Source organism: Podospora bellae-mahoneyi (assembly GCF_035222275.1).
Source record: "Podospora bellae-mahoneyi strain CBS 112042 chromosome 1 map unlocalized CBS112042p_1, whole genome shotgun sequence".
NCBI lineage: Eukaryota > Fungi > Ascomycota > Sordariomycetes > Sordariales > Podosporaceae > Podospora > Podospora bellae-mahoneyi.
The window spans coordinates 3701785-3717415 of record NW_026946359.1 but is presented as its reverse complement, the minus strand read 5'-3'; the positions used below and the strand labels follow the sequence as shown (position 1 = coordinate 3717415).

At 51.1% G+C, this 15631-nt stretch overlaps 4 protein-coding genes across 4 annotated transcripts; 2 read left to right on the top strand and 2 right to left on the bottom strand.

The window, feature by feature from the left end:
• Nucleotides 1-614: 614 nt before the first annotated feature.
• On the bottom strand, nucleotides 615-3233 carry QC761_111420 (uncharacterized protein; the record flags this gene model as incomplete). Its single annotated transcript, XM_062874425.1, has 1 exon — nucleotides 615-3233. The coding sequence occupies one exon, from the start codon at nucleotides 3231-3233 to the stop codon at nucleotides 615-617; it is 2619 nt and encodes an 872-aa protein (XP_062737551.1).
• Nucleotides 3234-3991: 758 nt separating this feature from the next.
• prh1 (Salivary acidic proline-rich phosphoprotein 1/2) lies at nucleotides 3992-9756 on the top strand (the record flags this gene model as incomplete). Its single annotated transcript, XM_062871942.1, has 5 exons — nucleotides 3992-4414; nucleotides 4852-5584; nucleotides 5638-6053; nucleotides 6114-6153; nucleotides 7385-9756. The coding sequence occupies 5 exons, from the start codon at nucleotides 3992-3994 to the stop codon at nucleotides 9754-9756; spliced, it is 3984 nt and encodes a 1327-aa protein (XP_062737550.1).
• A 483-nt stretch (nucleotides 9757-10239) lies between these two features.
• ACU17 (Bifunctional NAD(P)H-hydrate repair enzyme) lies at nucleotides 10240-10903 on the top strand (the record flags this gene model as incomplete). Its single annotated transcript, XM_062871941.1, has 3 exons — nucleotides 10240-10455; nucleotides 10645-10744; nucleotides 10830-10903. 3 exons carry the CDS (start codon nucleotides 10240-10242, stop codon nucleotides 10901-10903), a joined length of 390 nt encoding a protein of 129 aa, XP_062737549.1.
• An 82-nt stretch (nucleotides 10904-10985) lies between these two features.
• On the bottom strand, nucleotides 10986-15351 carry QC761_0012500 (uncharacterized protein; the record flags this gene model as incomplete). Its single annotated transcript, XM_062871940.1, has 5 exons — nucleotides 10986-14062; nucleotides 14114-14694; nucleotides 14762-15064; nucleotides 15117-15255; nucleotides 15312-15351. 5 exons carry the CDS (start codon nucleotides 15349-15351, stop codon nucleotides 10986-10988), a joined length of 4140 nt encoding a protein of 1379 aa, XP_062737548.1.
• Nucleotides 15352-15631: the final 280 nt, after the last annotated feature.

Genomic DNA, 15631 nt, shown 5'->3' with positions numbered 1-15631 from the left:
ACGGTCCCGAAAGCCGTGATAGCTTCTACTACGTTCAGAATCCAGCACCACAAGACTTTCGGAAGTTATAATGGTTGTTTTCTACGTCAACCATCACATACGACCATAGTCAGTTGAAAATACGGCATCCCGTCTGCTCTGCCCTCGTCAAATAACTGAACGCCGAACTAGTACTCAGGTGGGTGACCACTGTGGAATCCTCGGTGTTGTATGTTTTTGGCCTTTTTAACCTCTCTTTTCCCAGGTACTTACACAACTTTCTCATATGGCTTCTTGCGCTAGATTAAACTGGTATACGGGTGAGAAAGTCGTCATGTTTTTTATAGTTTTAATTCATCTATGATATATCCAAAATATGAAAATGTGGTGTCTGCTTCTCGTTCTTGTGAACCACAATCCTCCTCGCCAACGGCTGGAAAATGAAATCTCAAAACAACAACAATATAAATGTATACACTACTCTAGACATATATAGTAACCAAATCTGCCATACCAATGACCTCTCCTCCAAAAAAGAAAAACCAAATCATCATCCAAAACAAGCAAGCCAAAAAACCAGATAGCCCGACACGAATATCCAAAATCTCAGCAAACCCCCTACTCCATCTCCTACATCACTCCGAAATCTCAACCACCTTCCCTACGAACCCCTCCAGTCCCGACCGATCCCTATTCCTCCCCTCCAGCACCAAAATCTTACTCCCAAGCTCAACCCACTCCCGTGTATTCATCAAATCCAGCTGAACCTCCACCTCCCCATTCTCAACCCAAACCCCCACCTCCGACTGCCCTTGCTGAGCGGCGTTGTCATCTTCCCCCAGGCCAAATACGTCATCCATATCATCCGTTGGCGATCTCCCCTCGTCGCTCCTTCCTGGAGCTTGCACTCTCGACACCCGTGACACCCTCGCCGCGGTCCTCACACTAGCAACATAGATATTCACCAAACTCCCCACCGTCAGCTCGCTAACAGAAGCATTATCACCGTCAAACACTGCCGTCAACCCACTAACAGCCTGAAGCGACAGCCCAGAAGAAACCATATGCTGGCTCGGCACCGCCAACACCATCCCCTTCCTCAACCTCGGCGTCCCCATAGGAACCCCGCCATCCTCACCCCTGACCTGATCAAAAATAATCCCAATAGACCCAACCTGCCCCGCCTCAAGCGTCTGCACCGGCAGCCTCAAGTTATGAATGCTGACAATACTCGCAGCGTGCCACTCCCCTTTAATCGCCGAAGCAGAAACCGCATTCCTAGCAGCGATCCGGCTCAGCTCATTAGACGACGGATGCGACAAAGAAAGCCCATAACTTCCCGCCGGGGACTGGTCACGCGGTGGTGAGCCGGCAGCATCCTCGGAAGGAAAAGGGCCAACCACGACCTTATCCCCGATCGACAGGCTGCCAAACCTTAGATACCCCGCGACTACCGTTCCTAGATCGGTTTGCTGATCCGCGTCGCTGGTGGCAAGAGCGCAGGAGGCGGGGAGGCTGTATTTATCTTCGACATGGAACAGGCAGGCGGGCTGTTCCGGGTTCAAGGCTGCACCGATGTAGTCGTGTGACGTTGGGGTAGGGGGGACAGGTAGGCTCCGGAGTAAGGCGTGGAGTGTGCCGATTCCTCGGCCGTCTACTGCGCTGGTGAGGACGATAGGGACGATGGCCGATGGGTCGTCGTTTGAACGAAGCGCTTCGGCAACGTCTTTGATGAGAGCTGCGTCTTGATCCGAGACAATGCTGAGGTCGGTATGCCCTGCTGGTCCACTTTTGACTAACATGGGGACTCGGCCGGCCTTTTTGATGCTTGACAAGATCCTGCTGAGAGTTTTCTTGATGGTTACGCTTGCCAAATCCAGTTTTGTCATAACCACAACCAAGGGAAGCCGAAGCCGTAGACAGAGGTCGAGGTGGGCTGATGCCAATTCCATGCTCTGTTCAGGGCCATAGGCATCCGCTGCGGGCTCAACAAGCGTGGGGATGTCGTAATTGTTGGCTGCTATGCAGAGAAGAGTCCAGTGCGGTGCCCATCCTACAATGCCTCGAAGAATAGTACGCCGGTATTTTGGGTGTCCTGCAGAGTCCACCAGATAGACAAGCCGCCCTGATTTGGTGTAGTTGTGAATGTCAATCCAGGACTCAACTTCTTGATGGCCATAGTGGACAATCCTGTCACCATCATATCCCACAAGCTCCTGAGTGACAGAGGACGTGATACCCGAGGCCACCTCATGCAGGTGCTTGAGCAACCCAAGCCGACCTTTCCCACGCCCATTATCCAACGTCCCGGTCGAGAGAGCGCCGAGAAGTGTTGATTTTCCAGAGGTCGTCGGCCCTGTAAGTGTGACACGCAGCTGGTCCGTAGATAGCGGGCCGTGTGTTGGGTCAGGGAGCCCGGTTGACCGTGCCGCACCTGTATGACTGGCATCTCTAGGTCGAAGATTGGGTGTAACCAGGGCCTCGGCCACCCACAACCTGGCTTGTCGCCGTTGACCTTTTGGTCCTGAGCACGACCCTTCTTCAGAGTCGGATGAGTCAATCCATTCGCAGTCACCAACCGCAACCTTGCGGAGCACCTTCATGTTGCATCCCAAGCTGGCAGCCATGATGCGAAGTGTGTTGAGACTTTCGTCAAGCTCATCCTTGGTGAGACCAGCAAGCGTGCCATCATCTGCAACTCCGATCTCGTACAGAGCTCCTCTCGAAGCTTCCAGGCCCGGCAACAGTTTTCCCAGCTTGATCGGGGCGTCCCGAACGAAGTTCTCGTCAGGGAGCTGCGGTATCACCGGGACTGTGGTGGCAGTTCCAGAGTGATACGGACACGACTGTTGCAGCCTCCATAGCAGCTGAGTAGTGAGGTGCTCGAGGCGGTCCTGTCGAGTTTGTGCAGTGGTGGAACAGCCTGGGAGGGCTGGTGCTGGCTTGGAAGTTCTGGATTCGACTGAAGGGCGGTTGATGGAGCCAGATATTCGTGTTGCGGTGCTGATATGCTCATATCTCCTCCGAGACCTCAGCAGGAGGTGCAGTTTGTACTCGGTTGGGCCTTCTTGCGGCTCTGGCTCCAGTTTGGTGACGCCGTAGTCTGATAACAGGCCTGACCCAATGGTTCCTTTCCGCGTTGGCGGATGATCCGCAGCGAGACTAGACTTCTTGTGAGGATCGGTTGGTTTAAGCCATGGAGAGGACGCTCGTGCTGGATCGGACCCTAGAGGGTCGAAAGTAAAGACAGACATTGGAGCTGGGTTTTAGGGGCGATTCCTTGTAAGATCTGTAGGTGGCTATTGTGAAATGCTGCGAGTTAGACGTGCTTAGGTGAGTAGATATGCTATTGTATGGTTGATCGACATTTCTAGTAAATATATTCGGTGTAGGTGTAGGTGTAGGTGTATTCGTGGTGTCATCTTGAACTCGGAAGATGCGTGCTTCAGGTCAATGTTAAGGCAAAGGGCTTGAAGGACGAGGACTCGACTGCGCCTGCAAGGGAATCACGGCGATCTAAATAGAAGAAAACATTTTGATAGTGGGTTATAAAGATCCTCGTGACTCGATGTATTGTCAACAATGGGAGGGGATGAATCAATTCAGGTGTTCTTATCAAACACCTTGAATTTGTCGTCAACAAAAAAAAAAAAAAAGGTGACTCTCACACCGACGAAAGTGACACATCAAGATTTGGGGGACTTATGTAAGGTCCAAGTGCAGTCAATGAGCAAGCGGCCTGGGATGGCATTCGCGCTGTGACTGGACAGTCGCCAGCAACAGAGACCAGGTGACAAGGCCTGTTCTCCGTTAGCTCCGTATTACGGCAGTACCTTTGTTCAGGCTCAAAAGGCGACTGAATTGAGGTACTGTCCTACTTTCTTCTTATCAGCTGGACTTTTCGTTGTTCTTGCGAGCCACCACCCTCTCTCAATGAACGGCTTTCATTGTATTGAGAAGCCACTTCGCTCAGCTTGTTCCATGAACAGTCAATCGTCAATCTAGAACCATCATGGATCCTTCGCTGATCAAAGAACTCCAGCTGGAGCCCCTCTCGCCACGAGGCAGCGATTCCAGTTATTCCAGCGAACCACTGGGCAGTGATAACAGCAATTCCAGCAAACCCCCCAGCGACAGCGATAGGAGCGGACGAAACCCCCAGCCCGAAGCCAAGATGGCAGTGGACCAGTCGCAACGTCGGCGCCCCCAACCACTGGACCTGCATCAATCCAGCGGGATACAGGACCCTGAGAAACTCAGCGGTTCGCAATTTGCAGAGCCCACATATTTGCAGGAAGAGTGGAAGCGGACTCCAACCCAACCAGAGAAGAGGCGAAAGAAACGTGGGTTTTGGAGGTGGATGTCAGGCTGTTTCAAAGGAGACCAAGAAACAGACGATGAACACGAAGTCAAGATGGAGTCTGCGGTTGACAAGGTAAGAAAAGAAACAAGCTGAAAATGGATTTCCCAGAAGCCTTCTTTTGAAGCATCATCCCTGGTGGCGGAGCGCCAAGTGGCTGCATGGCGGTCACGATCCGGCGGTTGATAAGGCCAGCGACCCCCAACTGCTTAACTGCGGTCAAGCAAGTGGTCGTCAGCATTGCGAGGCAGGGGCTTTCCTCTTATACCGAATAGGTCACAGCCTGGAACAGTCTCAAGACACAAGCTCGTCTGGGTCCCACCGTCCCGCCGCTGCAGAGCTCCACCCAAAGCCCCGCCAGCTGTTAGGGGGTCTTTACGCCAAAACGCCCCCTGAACACCTAACATCACATACTTTCCTTCCTTTTCATCTTGTCAACACCTGTTTTACCATCTCGTTGTCATCAGACGACTCAACCTTTTGTCTTGTTTATTGTACTAACCCATTCACAGCATCCCATCATGGGCAAGTTCAGCTCTCTATTCCGCAGCAAGTCGGATAAAGACAAGCCCAACGAGACACCTGTGAACCCTTATGCGCAACAACCGCCGTCCAGCGACACATACTCGTCCGCTCCTGCGTACGGCGGAAATCGCGGAGTCCCTTCAGGACTGCCGTCCGGTCCTCGTCCCGGTGGCATGGGCGGCGGCTTACCATCTGGTCCTCGTCCTGGAAGCTCCGCCCCACCGCCTTACTCCGCTCAGAATGATGCCGCCTTTGCAGACAACAAGAAGAGATATGATTCGGCTGCATCCAGCCCTTCGATAGGATATGGGAATGATCGGCCTGGCGCTCCCAGCGGGTATGGCAGCAACAGATACGATAACGCTGCCGGTTATGGCCAGAACAACAACGCTCAAGCTCCGCCTCCAAGACAAGGGGGATACGGCGGTTTTGACAACAATCGCGCACAACTGTACGATGGTTATTCACCGCAACAAGCGCCCCCCAAGGATTACACCTTACCCGAGAACTACGAAGAGTTGACGGCCGAGGAGAAAGATGAGGCGCAGGCACGAGTGACGAAGGGTAAAATTGTTGATACTCTTCGAGATACAGCTGCGAGCACGGCGCGGTCTCGGCAGAAGATGGCTGAAGGATTGGAGAGAATGAGGGATATAGACGAGATACTTTACAGAGATGGACAGATTCTCAACAAGGTCGAACAGCAGATTTCTGAATCCCGTAGGTTCCTTGATACTCCTCTAAGCTCCTCCGCTGCTAACAAAGAGTCACAGAACATCAGAGCAGGCTCGCTAAAGCAAACCTTGACAATCTCGACGCCGCCAACTCATCGCTCTTCAATGTTTTCGCGAACAGCAAGGGGAAACTTGCTGAGCGTGAGATGAGAAAGGAGATATCAGAGCGCGAGCGGCAACTCGAGAAAGAGGAGTTGCGAAGGCAGGAGTACAAGTGGAACAACCAGGGCATCATTCCGGATCAGAAGCGCCAGCAGCTGCTTGGCAAAAGAGTTGTCGACAAGTCAAAGTACATCTATGATGACTCTGATGAGGAGCAAGAGACACTCAACGAGAGAATTGAGGATGATATCGCTTCTCTTGGGCAAGATGCGCTTTTACTCAAGAAGATGGCTCTGGCGCAGGCCGCGGTGCTAGATCACCAAGTCAAGCAGACCGGAGTCATTGGAGAGAACGTAAGTAACTCTTATGATTTAACTGTTTTATGCATGGTAAAGCTGACTATCTCGTTACAGGTTTCGAGAGCTCACGAGGATATCAGGAGCAACGATCATCGTATGAAAGTCAAGAATGGGATCTAGTGTTGGTGAGTGGTGAAGAGATAATGTTGGTTGTTTCTGGGTGGTTTGTGTTGGTGCTATTACATGTACATAGCTCATTATCCTCAGCAGCTGTTTATTTTCTGATTGGTTTCATTCGTGGTTTCAAGCTCCATGCTAGTCGTGCATTCTTGGTGTTTGGTGAATACCCAGGTAACTATGTTCCTACAGTCAACACTAGACCATGACAGCATCGTGATGTCAAATCTTGGTATTTATTTATCCAATTGCAACTTGGTGTTTCTATCCCAACTAGGAGGTTCTCAGTACCTGAACATGTGCGCCGGGGGCCATAGGTATTTGTGTGTCTGCTGTCCAGTTGCCAGCACATGCTCATTATCATGCTGAGCAATTGAGCAGGTGCGTTTTCGGGGTCTCGTTGGTTTAGTTACCTCCAGGATCGCTACTTCTTCAATATATGGTTCAAACCAAACGGCTGAAGTAGAGGTTCGTGCGAGAACCTGCCAGTTAATCAATCTGCCACAACACACGCGCCACATGGATGAAATGCTTCAATGGGTATATCTATGGCACCCAGTGCTTGCGCGACATTTAAAAGCCTGTATCCCATGGAAACACTGCACGATACCCTCTCAGATGATGGGTGTAAAGTTGATGTATTTGGAAACATAAAGCTATGTTTGACTGTCAGTGCTAGCTATCATATGGGGTGGGATGTGATGTGTCATGCGATATGTTGTGCCGTGTGCTAGAATCGCTCACTAGGATTTTACATTGGTATACATACCCTCACTGCATACTGGTTTTTCTCGTCTTCATCTTCTAGCCGTGTTTTGGTGTGTGCCTTGTCGAAGTGCATATTTTCCTTTGGGCAGGATGGCCGTCAAGATCTTTACAACCTCTTCCCGCTTACTCGCACGGCCATCAGCCTCATCACCGCCACAGCTCGGGTATAAAAACAAGTGAGAAACGATTGTGGTTTCATGAGCGATTAACGAATATATCAAATCAATATAGACTTGGCCCAATTTCCTGGTGTTTATACTGGCAAGTAGGCCTTGATATTTGAACTGGTTGGCAGATGGTTGGAATTCCCTTAGCAAAGCGCGCTCGGACCTCTTGCCGTTTATTCGCAGTTTGAAGAGTGTGCCCCACTCTCTCAACCAACTGGTTGGCCTTTCTTCAAGTAGGAATTTGTAGGACTTTGCTCACAAACTCTCTCCCAGACAACCTCAACTCACCCGACCAAATGGCCAAGAAAAGGAAGAACGATGGCGACGGTATTCGTGTGGGGGGAAAGGTCCTTGACTTGAGTGGCTATTTGACGAAAAGGCCCAAGCTCGAGGCCTCGCAATCTTCAACTGAAGCCCTTACATTAGCGAAAGAGGGCGCGTCGACAATAAATGAGGGCCTATCAGACTCAAAGGAAGGAATATCGACAACAAGCAAAGACCCCAAGGCAGGCGGGCGTTTGAAACCAGTCGGCAACCCAAAATATTTCGACGCTCGTCAAGCACTCCCGCTTTGGTCATGGCAAGATGATATTCGACAAAGGCTGCGTCAAAACGATGTCTTGGTTCTTGTCGGTGAGACGGGTTCCGGAAAGAGTACCCAGGTGCCCCAATTTCTGATCCAAGAGGACTGGTGTCAGAGGAAGAAGGTCAAAGTCAAGGGTGATGGTGGCGTGCAGGAAATGGCTGTGGGAGGTATGATCGCAGTCACGCAACCACGTCGAGTCGCTGCAACCACCTTGGCGCACCGCGTGGCCAAGGAGGCCAACATCCCGGGGAAGAAGAAGGACACGGAGAGACACGGCCCACTTTCGGACGGCATTGTTGGCTATTCAGTTCGTTTCGACCACCGCGTTCCGAAAGGCGCCAAGATCAAGTATGTCACAGAAGGCATGCTGCTTCAAGAGCTTCTTCGCGACCCGCACCTCCGACAGTACAGCGCAATCATCGTGGATGAAATCCACGAGCGTAGCGTCGATGTTGATCTGCTATCTGGTTTTCTGAAGCAGATCCTCTCTGGCGACAAGGCTGGTCGCGGCGGCATCCCGCTCAAAGTCGTCATCATGAGTGCTACGGCGAATGTCGGCAGCATCAAGAAGTTCTTTTCCGACGTCGATCCGGAAGGGTCTGAAGAATCTGTCCCTCTTGCGACAAGACCCAAAACTTCCGTGGATTTCCTCCAGATCGAAGGCCGTCAGTTTCCAGTTGAGATCACGCATACGCCAAAACCAGTCCCGGATATCCAAGAAGCCCTCCTGAGCACACTATTCAAGATTCACAAGCAGGAGTCCCTTTTCGACAAACATGGCAGGAAGGATATCCTAGCCTTCCTCACTGGTCAAGAGGAGATCGAAGCTGCCCAGCGCTTGATCGAAGAACATGCGGAAACCTTGCCAGTAGGCGTCCCTAAGATTGCAGTCTTCCCTCTTTTCGGCCAACTATCCATGGAAGCGCAGCACAAAGCATTCCAACCCACCAAGGACAAGAACACCAGGAAGATTGTTTTGGCCACAAACATTGCCGAAACATCCGTCACGGTACCCGGCGTTCGGTTTGTTGTTGACTGTGGCAAGGCCAAGGTAAAACAATACAGGCCTCGCTTGGGAATGGAGTCTCTTCTGGCCAAACCAATATCCAAATCTTCAGCCATCCAGAGAACTGGTCGTGCTGGCAGAGAAGGCCCTGGAAAGTGCTTCAGACTCTACACAGAAGAGACTTACGAATCACTTGAGAAGACAGATCTCCCCGAAATTCTCCGGACGGATGTACTCAACGCTGTGCTGACCATGAAAGCGAGAGGGATTGATGATGTGCTCGCCTTCCCCCTCATGGACCCTCCAGAATTCGAGTCGGTGGAAAAGGCGTTGCTTCACCTCCATATTCTTGGCGCGCTGGCAGATGACGGGTCCATCACGGATGTCGGGCGCAAGATGGTCATGTTCCCCGTCCCACCACCATATGCTCGTGTTCTGATCGCATCAGCAACGCCAAAATATGACTGTATCCTAGAGGTCATCGACATCATCTCTTGCATCACAGCGGGCGACGATATTTTCCTTCAAATTCAGTCTGAGGAGACCAAAGAGGAAGCTGAGGAATTCAGGAAAGAGTTGCGGAGGAGAGAAGGTGATCTTATCACGTACCTCACCACCATCCAGAAATACAGCGCCGAGAATGCCGACAGAGTTCGATGGTGCAAGGACAGGAAAATCAACACACGGAATATGAAGCAAGCCATGAACATTCGGAAACAGCTGAGGCAACTTTGCGTCAAGCAAAAGATGATGGAACAGCCACCCGCAGACCCTCAGCCGTTCTACCCCGTCACACCGGAAAAGTCTGCTACTATTCTCAAGTGTTTTCTCAAAGGTTTTGCGCTCAAGACGGCGATCCTGGCGCCTGATAACAGTTACGTGACGGCCCATGGCAAGCATGTGGTGGCTGTTCACCCAGCTAGTGTCCTCCATGGACAGAAGAAGGAGGCGATTATGTTTTTGGAACATGTGTATACCCAGAAGAATTATGCCAAGAAAGTGAGCGCTATAGAGGCTCTGTGGATAGTGGAAGCGGTGGACAGGTCAGGGTGAAGACATTTTTTGGCAGGAAGGAGGCCCTACTTAGATAGTGGAAGACGTATCATAAGGCCTACAATACACCAAAAAGAGGCATGGTTCTACGTATTGGCTGCATAATGCATGTGTGTAAGCGCTATAAATCCTATTAGTGAATGTCGCTGCATTCTTACGAAACATAAAAGCCCAACTCAGATTGCCAACATTGCAGTCACGTTTTACATCACCCCTGAGCCCCTGATTTTCCACAAGCACACCGTTCGAGCGCCGACCCACGGACACTGTGTGGAGTCCTACCTCTCCAGCTAACCACCAACTCGGCAGCTTTTCAACTTCTTTCGAATTGGATATGGTGACGTTGAAGAAACCAGCCGACCGGTGGAGACTTTGACACAAATTATCAACAAACAAGAGAAATAGACTTCAGAAATTCATCGTCACGAGAAAACCGACAAATCATAACACCGGGACAAAACTGTTTGGGTGACTCGCCGAACAATGAGATCAACAGCACGAGCTCTCATGGCAGCAGCCATGCAATCGGGGAACAGCCTAAAGCCAACGCCGATGGCGCTCCTGCCGCCGATTTATCTCTACCGGAGGCTGCTGAGGGCACACAGGAAGCACTTGCCTGCGGAAATGAGGTTGCTGGGGGATGAGTATGTCAAGGCGGAGTTTAGGGCGCACAGGAGCGTGGAGAATCCGGTTCATTTGGTGAGTTCGATTTTGGCCTTATATGTAGGTGGGATAGAGGGGGCATGGTGGGAAGGAGAATGATGAGGGGGGAGCAAGCGTGTTTCCGTGAAAGGGGGGTCCGATGATTTGAAAAAGGGGGGGGGAGCGTGATGCGCTTGATGGTGGTGAGAGCATTTGAACCACTGACGTTGTGTGAAAAACATATAGATCGGATTCTTGACTGAGTGGCAGTTGTATGCTCAAAAGATTGAGGGTGATGCTTGGAGGGGCGAGAAGCTGGATGAGGGAAAGATTCAGAAGATGAGTGGTATGTTTTTGTTTTTTTTTGTTCGTTGGTTGGTTGGGGGGGGGAAGGGGGTTGTTTACAGAGAAATGCTGACTTGATTAAACAGACGAGCAAATTGGACAGTTGTATGAGCTTATGCAGGCGATACAAAAGAGGGGGACGGAGGGAGATGAGTCGTAGGCATGAATGATGGAATGGGATTCTCTAATTTGTGATGAACGACATCTGTACTAGTATCCAACTTTGAAGCCTGTATATATATCTATCTTGCCACCGGGTTTCCCTTGACATCGTCCGCACCACTTCTTCCGGGATCCCCGTCGCTGCTATCTGATGTATATGGCTCCTCTTCAAGGCGAAGTAAAGGCAATGGCCACCGCGATTTACCGAGTGCATCGTATTTGTCTCGTGGGTCAAATGATTTCGAAGTGCCTCGCGATGGTTTGCTTGTGCCAGTGATCGCATTAAATGTGGAATCAACCTGTCCCGAGTCAAAATATGTTGCTGGTGCCGTCTCTGGCTCATCCTCCACTATTGTCTCTTCCAAAACCGGATTTGCCCTTGCTTCTGGCATCTTCCGAAGCTCTGCGTCAAGCGCTGGGTCGGGTAATGTGTACGACACTTCGCGGTAGTATGCGCGTTCGCCCAGTAGCTTGCTTCTCATCTCCCAGTCTTCGACCACCCCGTACTCCCAGTGCGCATCGGCCAAGATGTTCTGGTGCATGGGTACCCAATCAGAAAGATCGGCCTGGTAGTTTCTCATGGCGTGGACGGCAGTCTTAGTTGTTCGCTTCGTGATCCGATGCTCCACTCCGAAAACCGCGTCTGACCTGTACGCAGCCTCCTTGATAACATAAATCGACTCGAGATCGTAGCCTCCCAGGCGGCCTTTGATAGCATCGTGCAACTTCTCCAGGGACAGAATCGTCTCCTGGTGGCATTCGCCATAGCCCACAATGCTCGACGTCAAGCACCTTCTGGCGAGCGCTTCCGCTTCTTCAAATCTTTTCAAGCCTATCAGGCACTCAACCATCCACCGCATCACGTCGAGGCACCTGTAGTCAGACTCTCCAAATATCTTGATAAGTCCGTCCCAGAGTATAAGCTCGTAGAATTTGTAAGCATCCTCCCAGAGAGAATCCAAGTCAGGCCGATAATCGTCACCTTTGTAATACTTGACAAATCGTCGCATAGCAACCATGCTGTTGGCTGTGGTCTGGATAAGACGGGCCCGATAGTCTCCGGTAAGAAAATTGACTTCCTCCCCCTCAGATATGAAGGTGTTCGTTGCTGCTTCGAGCCGAAGTAGCCAATAGAGGCCATCGCGAAGCTGGGTACGCCTTCGATATTCATCTTCCGTCCTCCAGAGTTCCATATTTTCGGGGTGGAGGACCTTCTTCCGTCGATCCAGCGCTCTCGTCATGAAATCTTGTGAGTATACAAGATCATCTTCATTGTTTGCCTGGTCGTAATACAGCCTGGCGAGGCACTCTTCGACGTGGGAAATCCGAAGCTGCCAACAACACGTGTTACGCCATTCGGGCACGAACCAGCGAGCTTTCTGGGCCATCTCCTCTTCGCTGAGCGGTGGGGGTGTTGGCGGCCTATCCTCATCCAATCCGTCCTTCTTGGGTTTCTTGCGCCTCGGGGTAGGCTTGAGCTCCGCAAGCTGTGCTTTCGCACGCTGCTCTGCTTCTATTGCCTTCGATTTCTTCTCCCAGATACAGCGATCGATGCATTCCAGATACGTCAGCTCAGCTTCGCCCAAGCGACCCATCTCATGATAGAGTTTCCCCAGATCGCGGAGGGGTCTCTGAACCGCCCAAGTAGTAGGCCCAATGTAGATTTTGCTCAAGTGAATGATGCGGAGGTATTCGGCTTCGGCCTCACCAAATCGCTTCTGAAAGGTGAGAATGAATGCATACTTGGTTCTCAAGAAAAGCTCATATGGTAGGTGGATCGCTTTGGCGCCCCATTTAGAGTATTTGAGACACGCCCGAACATGCGGGTAGACCGAGTGGAGGTAAATCCGTCCGAAAGTAGTTTTGACGGTGTCTCCGATGGAATCCAACAGTAGGACTTTCGACACCAAGGCTTGTTGTGCTCTGTATTCCTCCTTCATCCGATCTCGTGCCCAGGAGTGCACTAAAACGTGCATTGACGCATACCTCTCTTCCTTCAGTGTGATGATCGAATATCGTTCGAGGATTTCGAGGGCGCTTGGGAATTCATCACCCCCATCTTCACGCAACTGGAAGAAGAACTTCTGCCAAGTCATCGTTCGGTCACCCGTGAGTTGTCGTAAATGCTCTTCAAGCGCAGGCTTGTCGTTATCCATATCGTCTCGGTTCTCCCACGATGAACCTCCCCACCAAGCAGCGTCGACTGGGATATTTTCGTTGTGCCAAAAGCATATTAGATCGAGCGCTCTAAGAGCGAGACCAGCATTTCTGCCCAGAGCGTTCTTGTTGCGCCATTCAAGCTGGGCAATAGCCTTGTAAGATGCTTCGAATGTTGTGTAAACGGCCTGGTTCTGTGCGAGCGAGCCTTTGAACTTTGGGTTTCGGAGTAGTTCGACTCTTTGCTTGCGGAATACTTCCAGGTAGCCATCAAGGGGACATGGAGCTTCTCTGATGTACGCAGCTGCCTGGTCGATGGCGAGGGGCAGATAGCCAAGTTCCTCGACGATTTCCTTGCCTATTGACTGGTCCCATGCGTTCAGATCAGCGAATTTTGATCCCGAGGCTGTCAGGAGAAGCCGGATAGCGTCCAGTTCCTCCAACACCTCGACATCATAGACACATTCCTCTCGCATCTGCTGTCGCACCACCCGGTTTCTCGTGGTGAATAGAACATTGCCTGTGTCCCCCTTTGGTAGCAACTCTCGGCGGTCTTCCTGGTTGCAGTTGTCGTAAATCAGAAACCAATCCTCGTCAAGCCGTTCCATTTTCTGAAGAGCTTGTCTCATCAACTGTTCAAAGTTGCCACCGGTCTCGATGCCAAATTCATCTCTTGCAATGCTTGCATAACTTTGGCTGATGGTTATCCTGTCGGTGCCGTCCACATATAGAATATGCGGGAACCTTCGCTTCCTCGGTAAGCCGAGCTCGGGATCCCCATGACGGAATATGTTGGCTGCCTTCAACGCAATCTGTGTTTTCCCAACACCGCCAAGGCCATGGAGGCAGAACTCCCTTCGAGGAACGGTCTCGCCTTCTCGATCGGAGAAGAATGTATTCAGTATCCCCATGATGTGGTTTCTTCCCGTGAAGTACCGGCTTGCCTCACCCATCAGGTTTGCTTTTAGGTTTTCGTCAGGCCTTGGTTCGCTAGGTTCAGCTATGGCTCCCGTCAGCAATGAATTCTTCAGAGCAACCTCCTTCTACTCACATAGAGCTCCGAGGTTCAGGTGGTGTTCAGCATTCTCGGTTTCCAAAATATCAGCCACCCTCTCAATGTTGCCAACAACCTCCGGTTCGCAGAGGTACTTAGCGGTCATCGATTTGAGCTTTCCCATCTTGCCATACTGGGCCAGACTGACTTTGTCTGCCGCAAGAGGAACGTTGAAGCGAAAGTAGGCATCCGGTTTTCGTCTCAGTCGCATTTCCAGGTCGATATGCACGAGTTCGGCATTGGTAACCATGTCCTTCATGGCCATCCCGACATCAAATATACTCCCCCACATATCACAGACGTTCCTCAACCCACTTGCAGCTCTGGAAATTACACGCTCCTGTTTAGTCCCAGTCCCAATGCTGATCAAGCAACCAAGCCGTCGACTGGGCCCAAATTCGGCAACCGCTTCCTTGATGAGCTCATTGGTAGGGTTATTAACACCGAAGGCAGCGTCAATGTAGTCTTCGATTTTCGAGCCACCCTGAGGTGTTGAGACTGTGAGTGGTTGTGGTTTGAAGTAAAAGGTAGCAGCCGTTGTGGCCCTGGCAGCCTCCCATATCTTCACATTTTTGTCCCTATTCAATTCCAGAATGTCAGCGCACCCGATTCAGGTAACCAAACTTTAAACACCACAAAGCTTACCAATTATCCTTTTCTGGTGAAAAGGAGCGAATCCGCCGAACATTCTTCGGATTCGCCCTCTTCCGCGGCATAGCACAAACCATCGCCTTACCCTTTGCTGGCTTTGCAGGATCGCGCATCATTTCCCCCATGTCTTTCTCCGCCACGAGTTTCTGGATAATATTTATCATTGGGGTGCTACGAAACTTTTCTGTGACGTTCGCCCACTTCTTGGACGAGAAGATATTCTCGGCACAGACGTCGTACTGGCGTAAGGCTTCCTCGGTGGACATTCGAAGCCGGCCGAGCATGATGGCAATGAGGCTGGGTCAGGTGTTAGTTGTAGAGAGACTATCATGCTGGATCGAGTACTCGCCCTCCCGTGCTGGTCCCGGCTATCATGTGGAAGACATCGCAAGGCTTGGGTATTTCAGCTAATCCGTGTCTTTCCTTGATCTTGATCATGATTTCGTGGATAATAAGCAGTGATGTGACACCTCGGACACCTCCGCCATCTGTATGATGTTAGTTCTCTTACCCTCACCATTCTGACACAGATGCTTTATCTTACCAAAAGACAGCAGATTGATTGCTTCATCGTCTGTTGCCATTGGGAGACTTGGCACATTAGACCCGTGATCAAATTTGAGACCCAAGTGCCAGTTGATCGGGTGTTAACACTAAGTTTCCGGGGAAGCCATTTTCACTGAGGGCAGCAGCGTGGTAGATTTGTACAAAGCGAGGTAGCTGTGTGCCTTTGTTGTCTGAGGTGGCTCAGCATGCTTAGCCCTTGGCGATGGATGCCCTCCAATGGCGAAGTCATGTTTAAGCGCCCGGTTGGGTGCAGCCCGTACAGTGCGGCTAGACTGTGGCCGTATACAAAACTAAGGC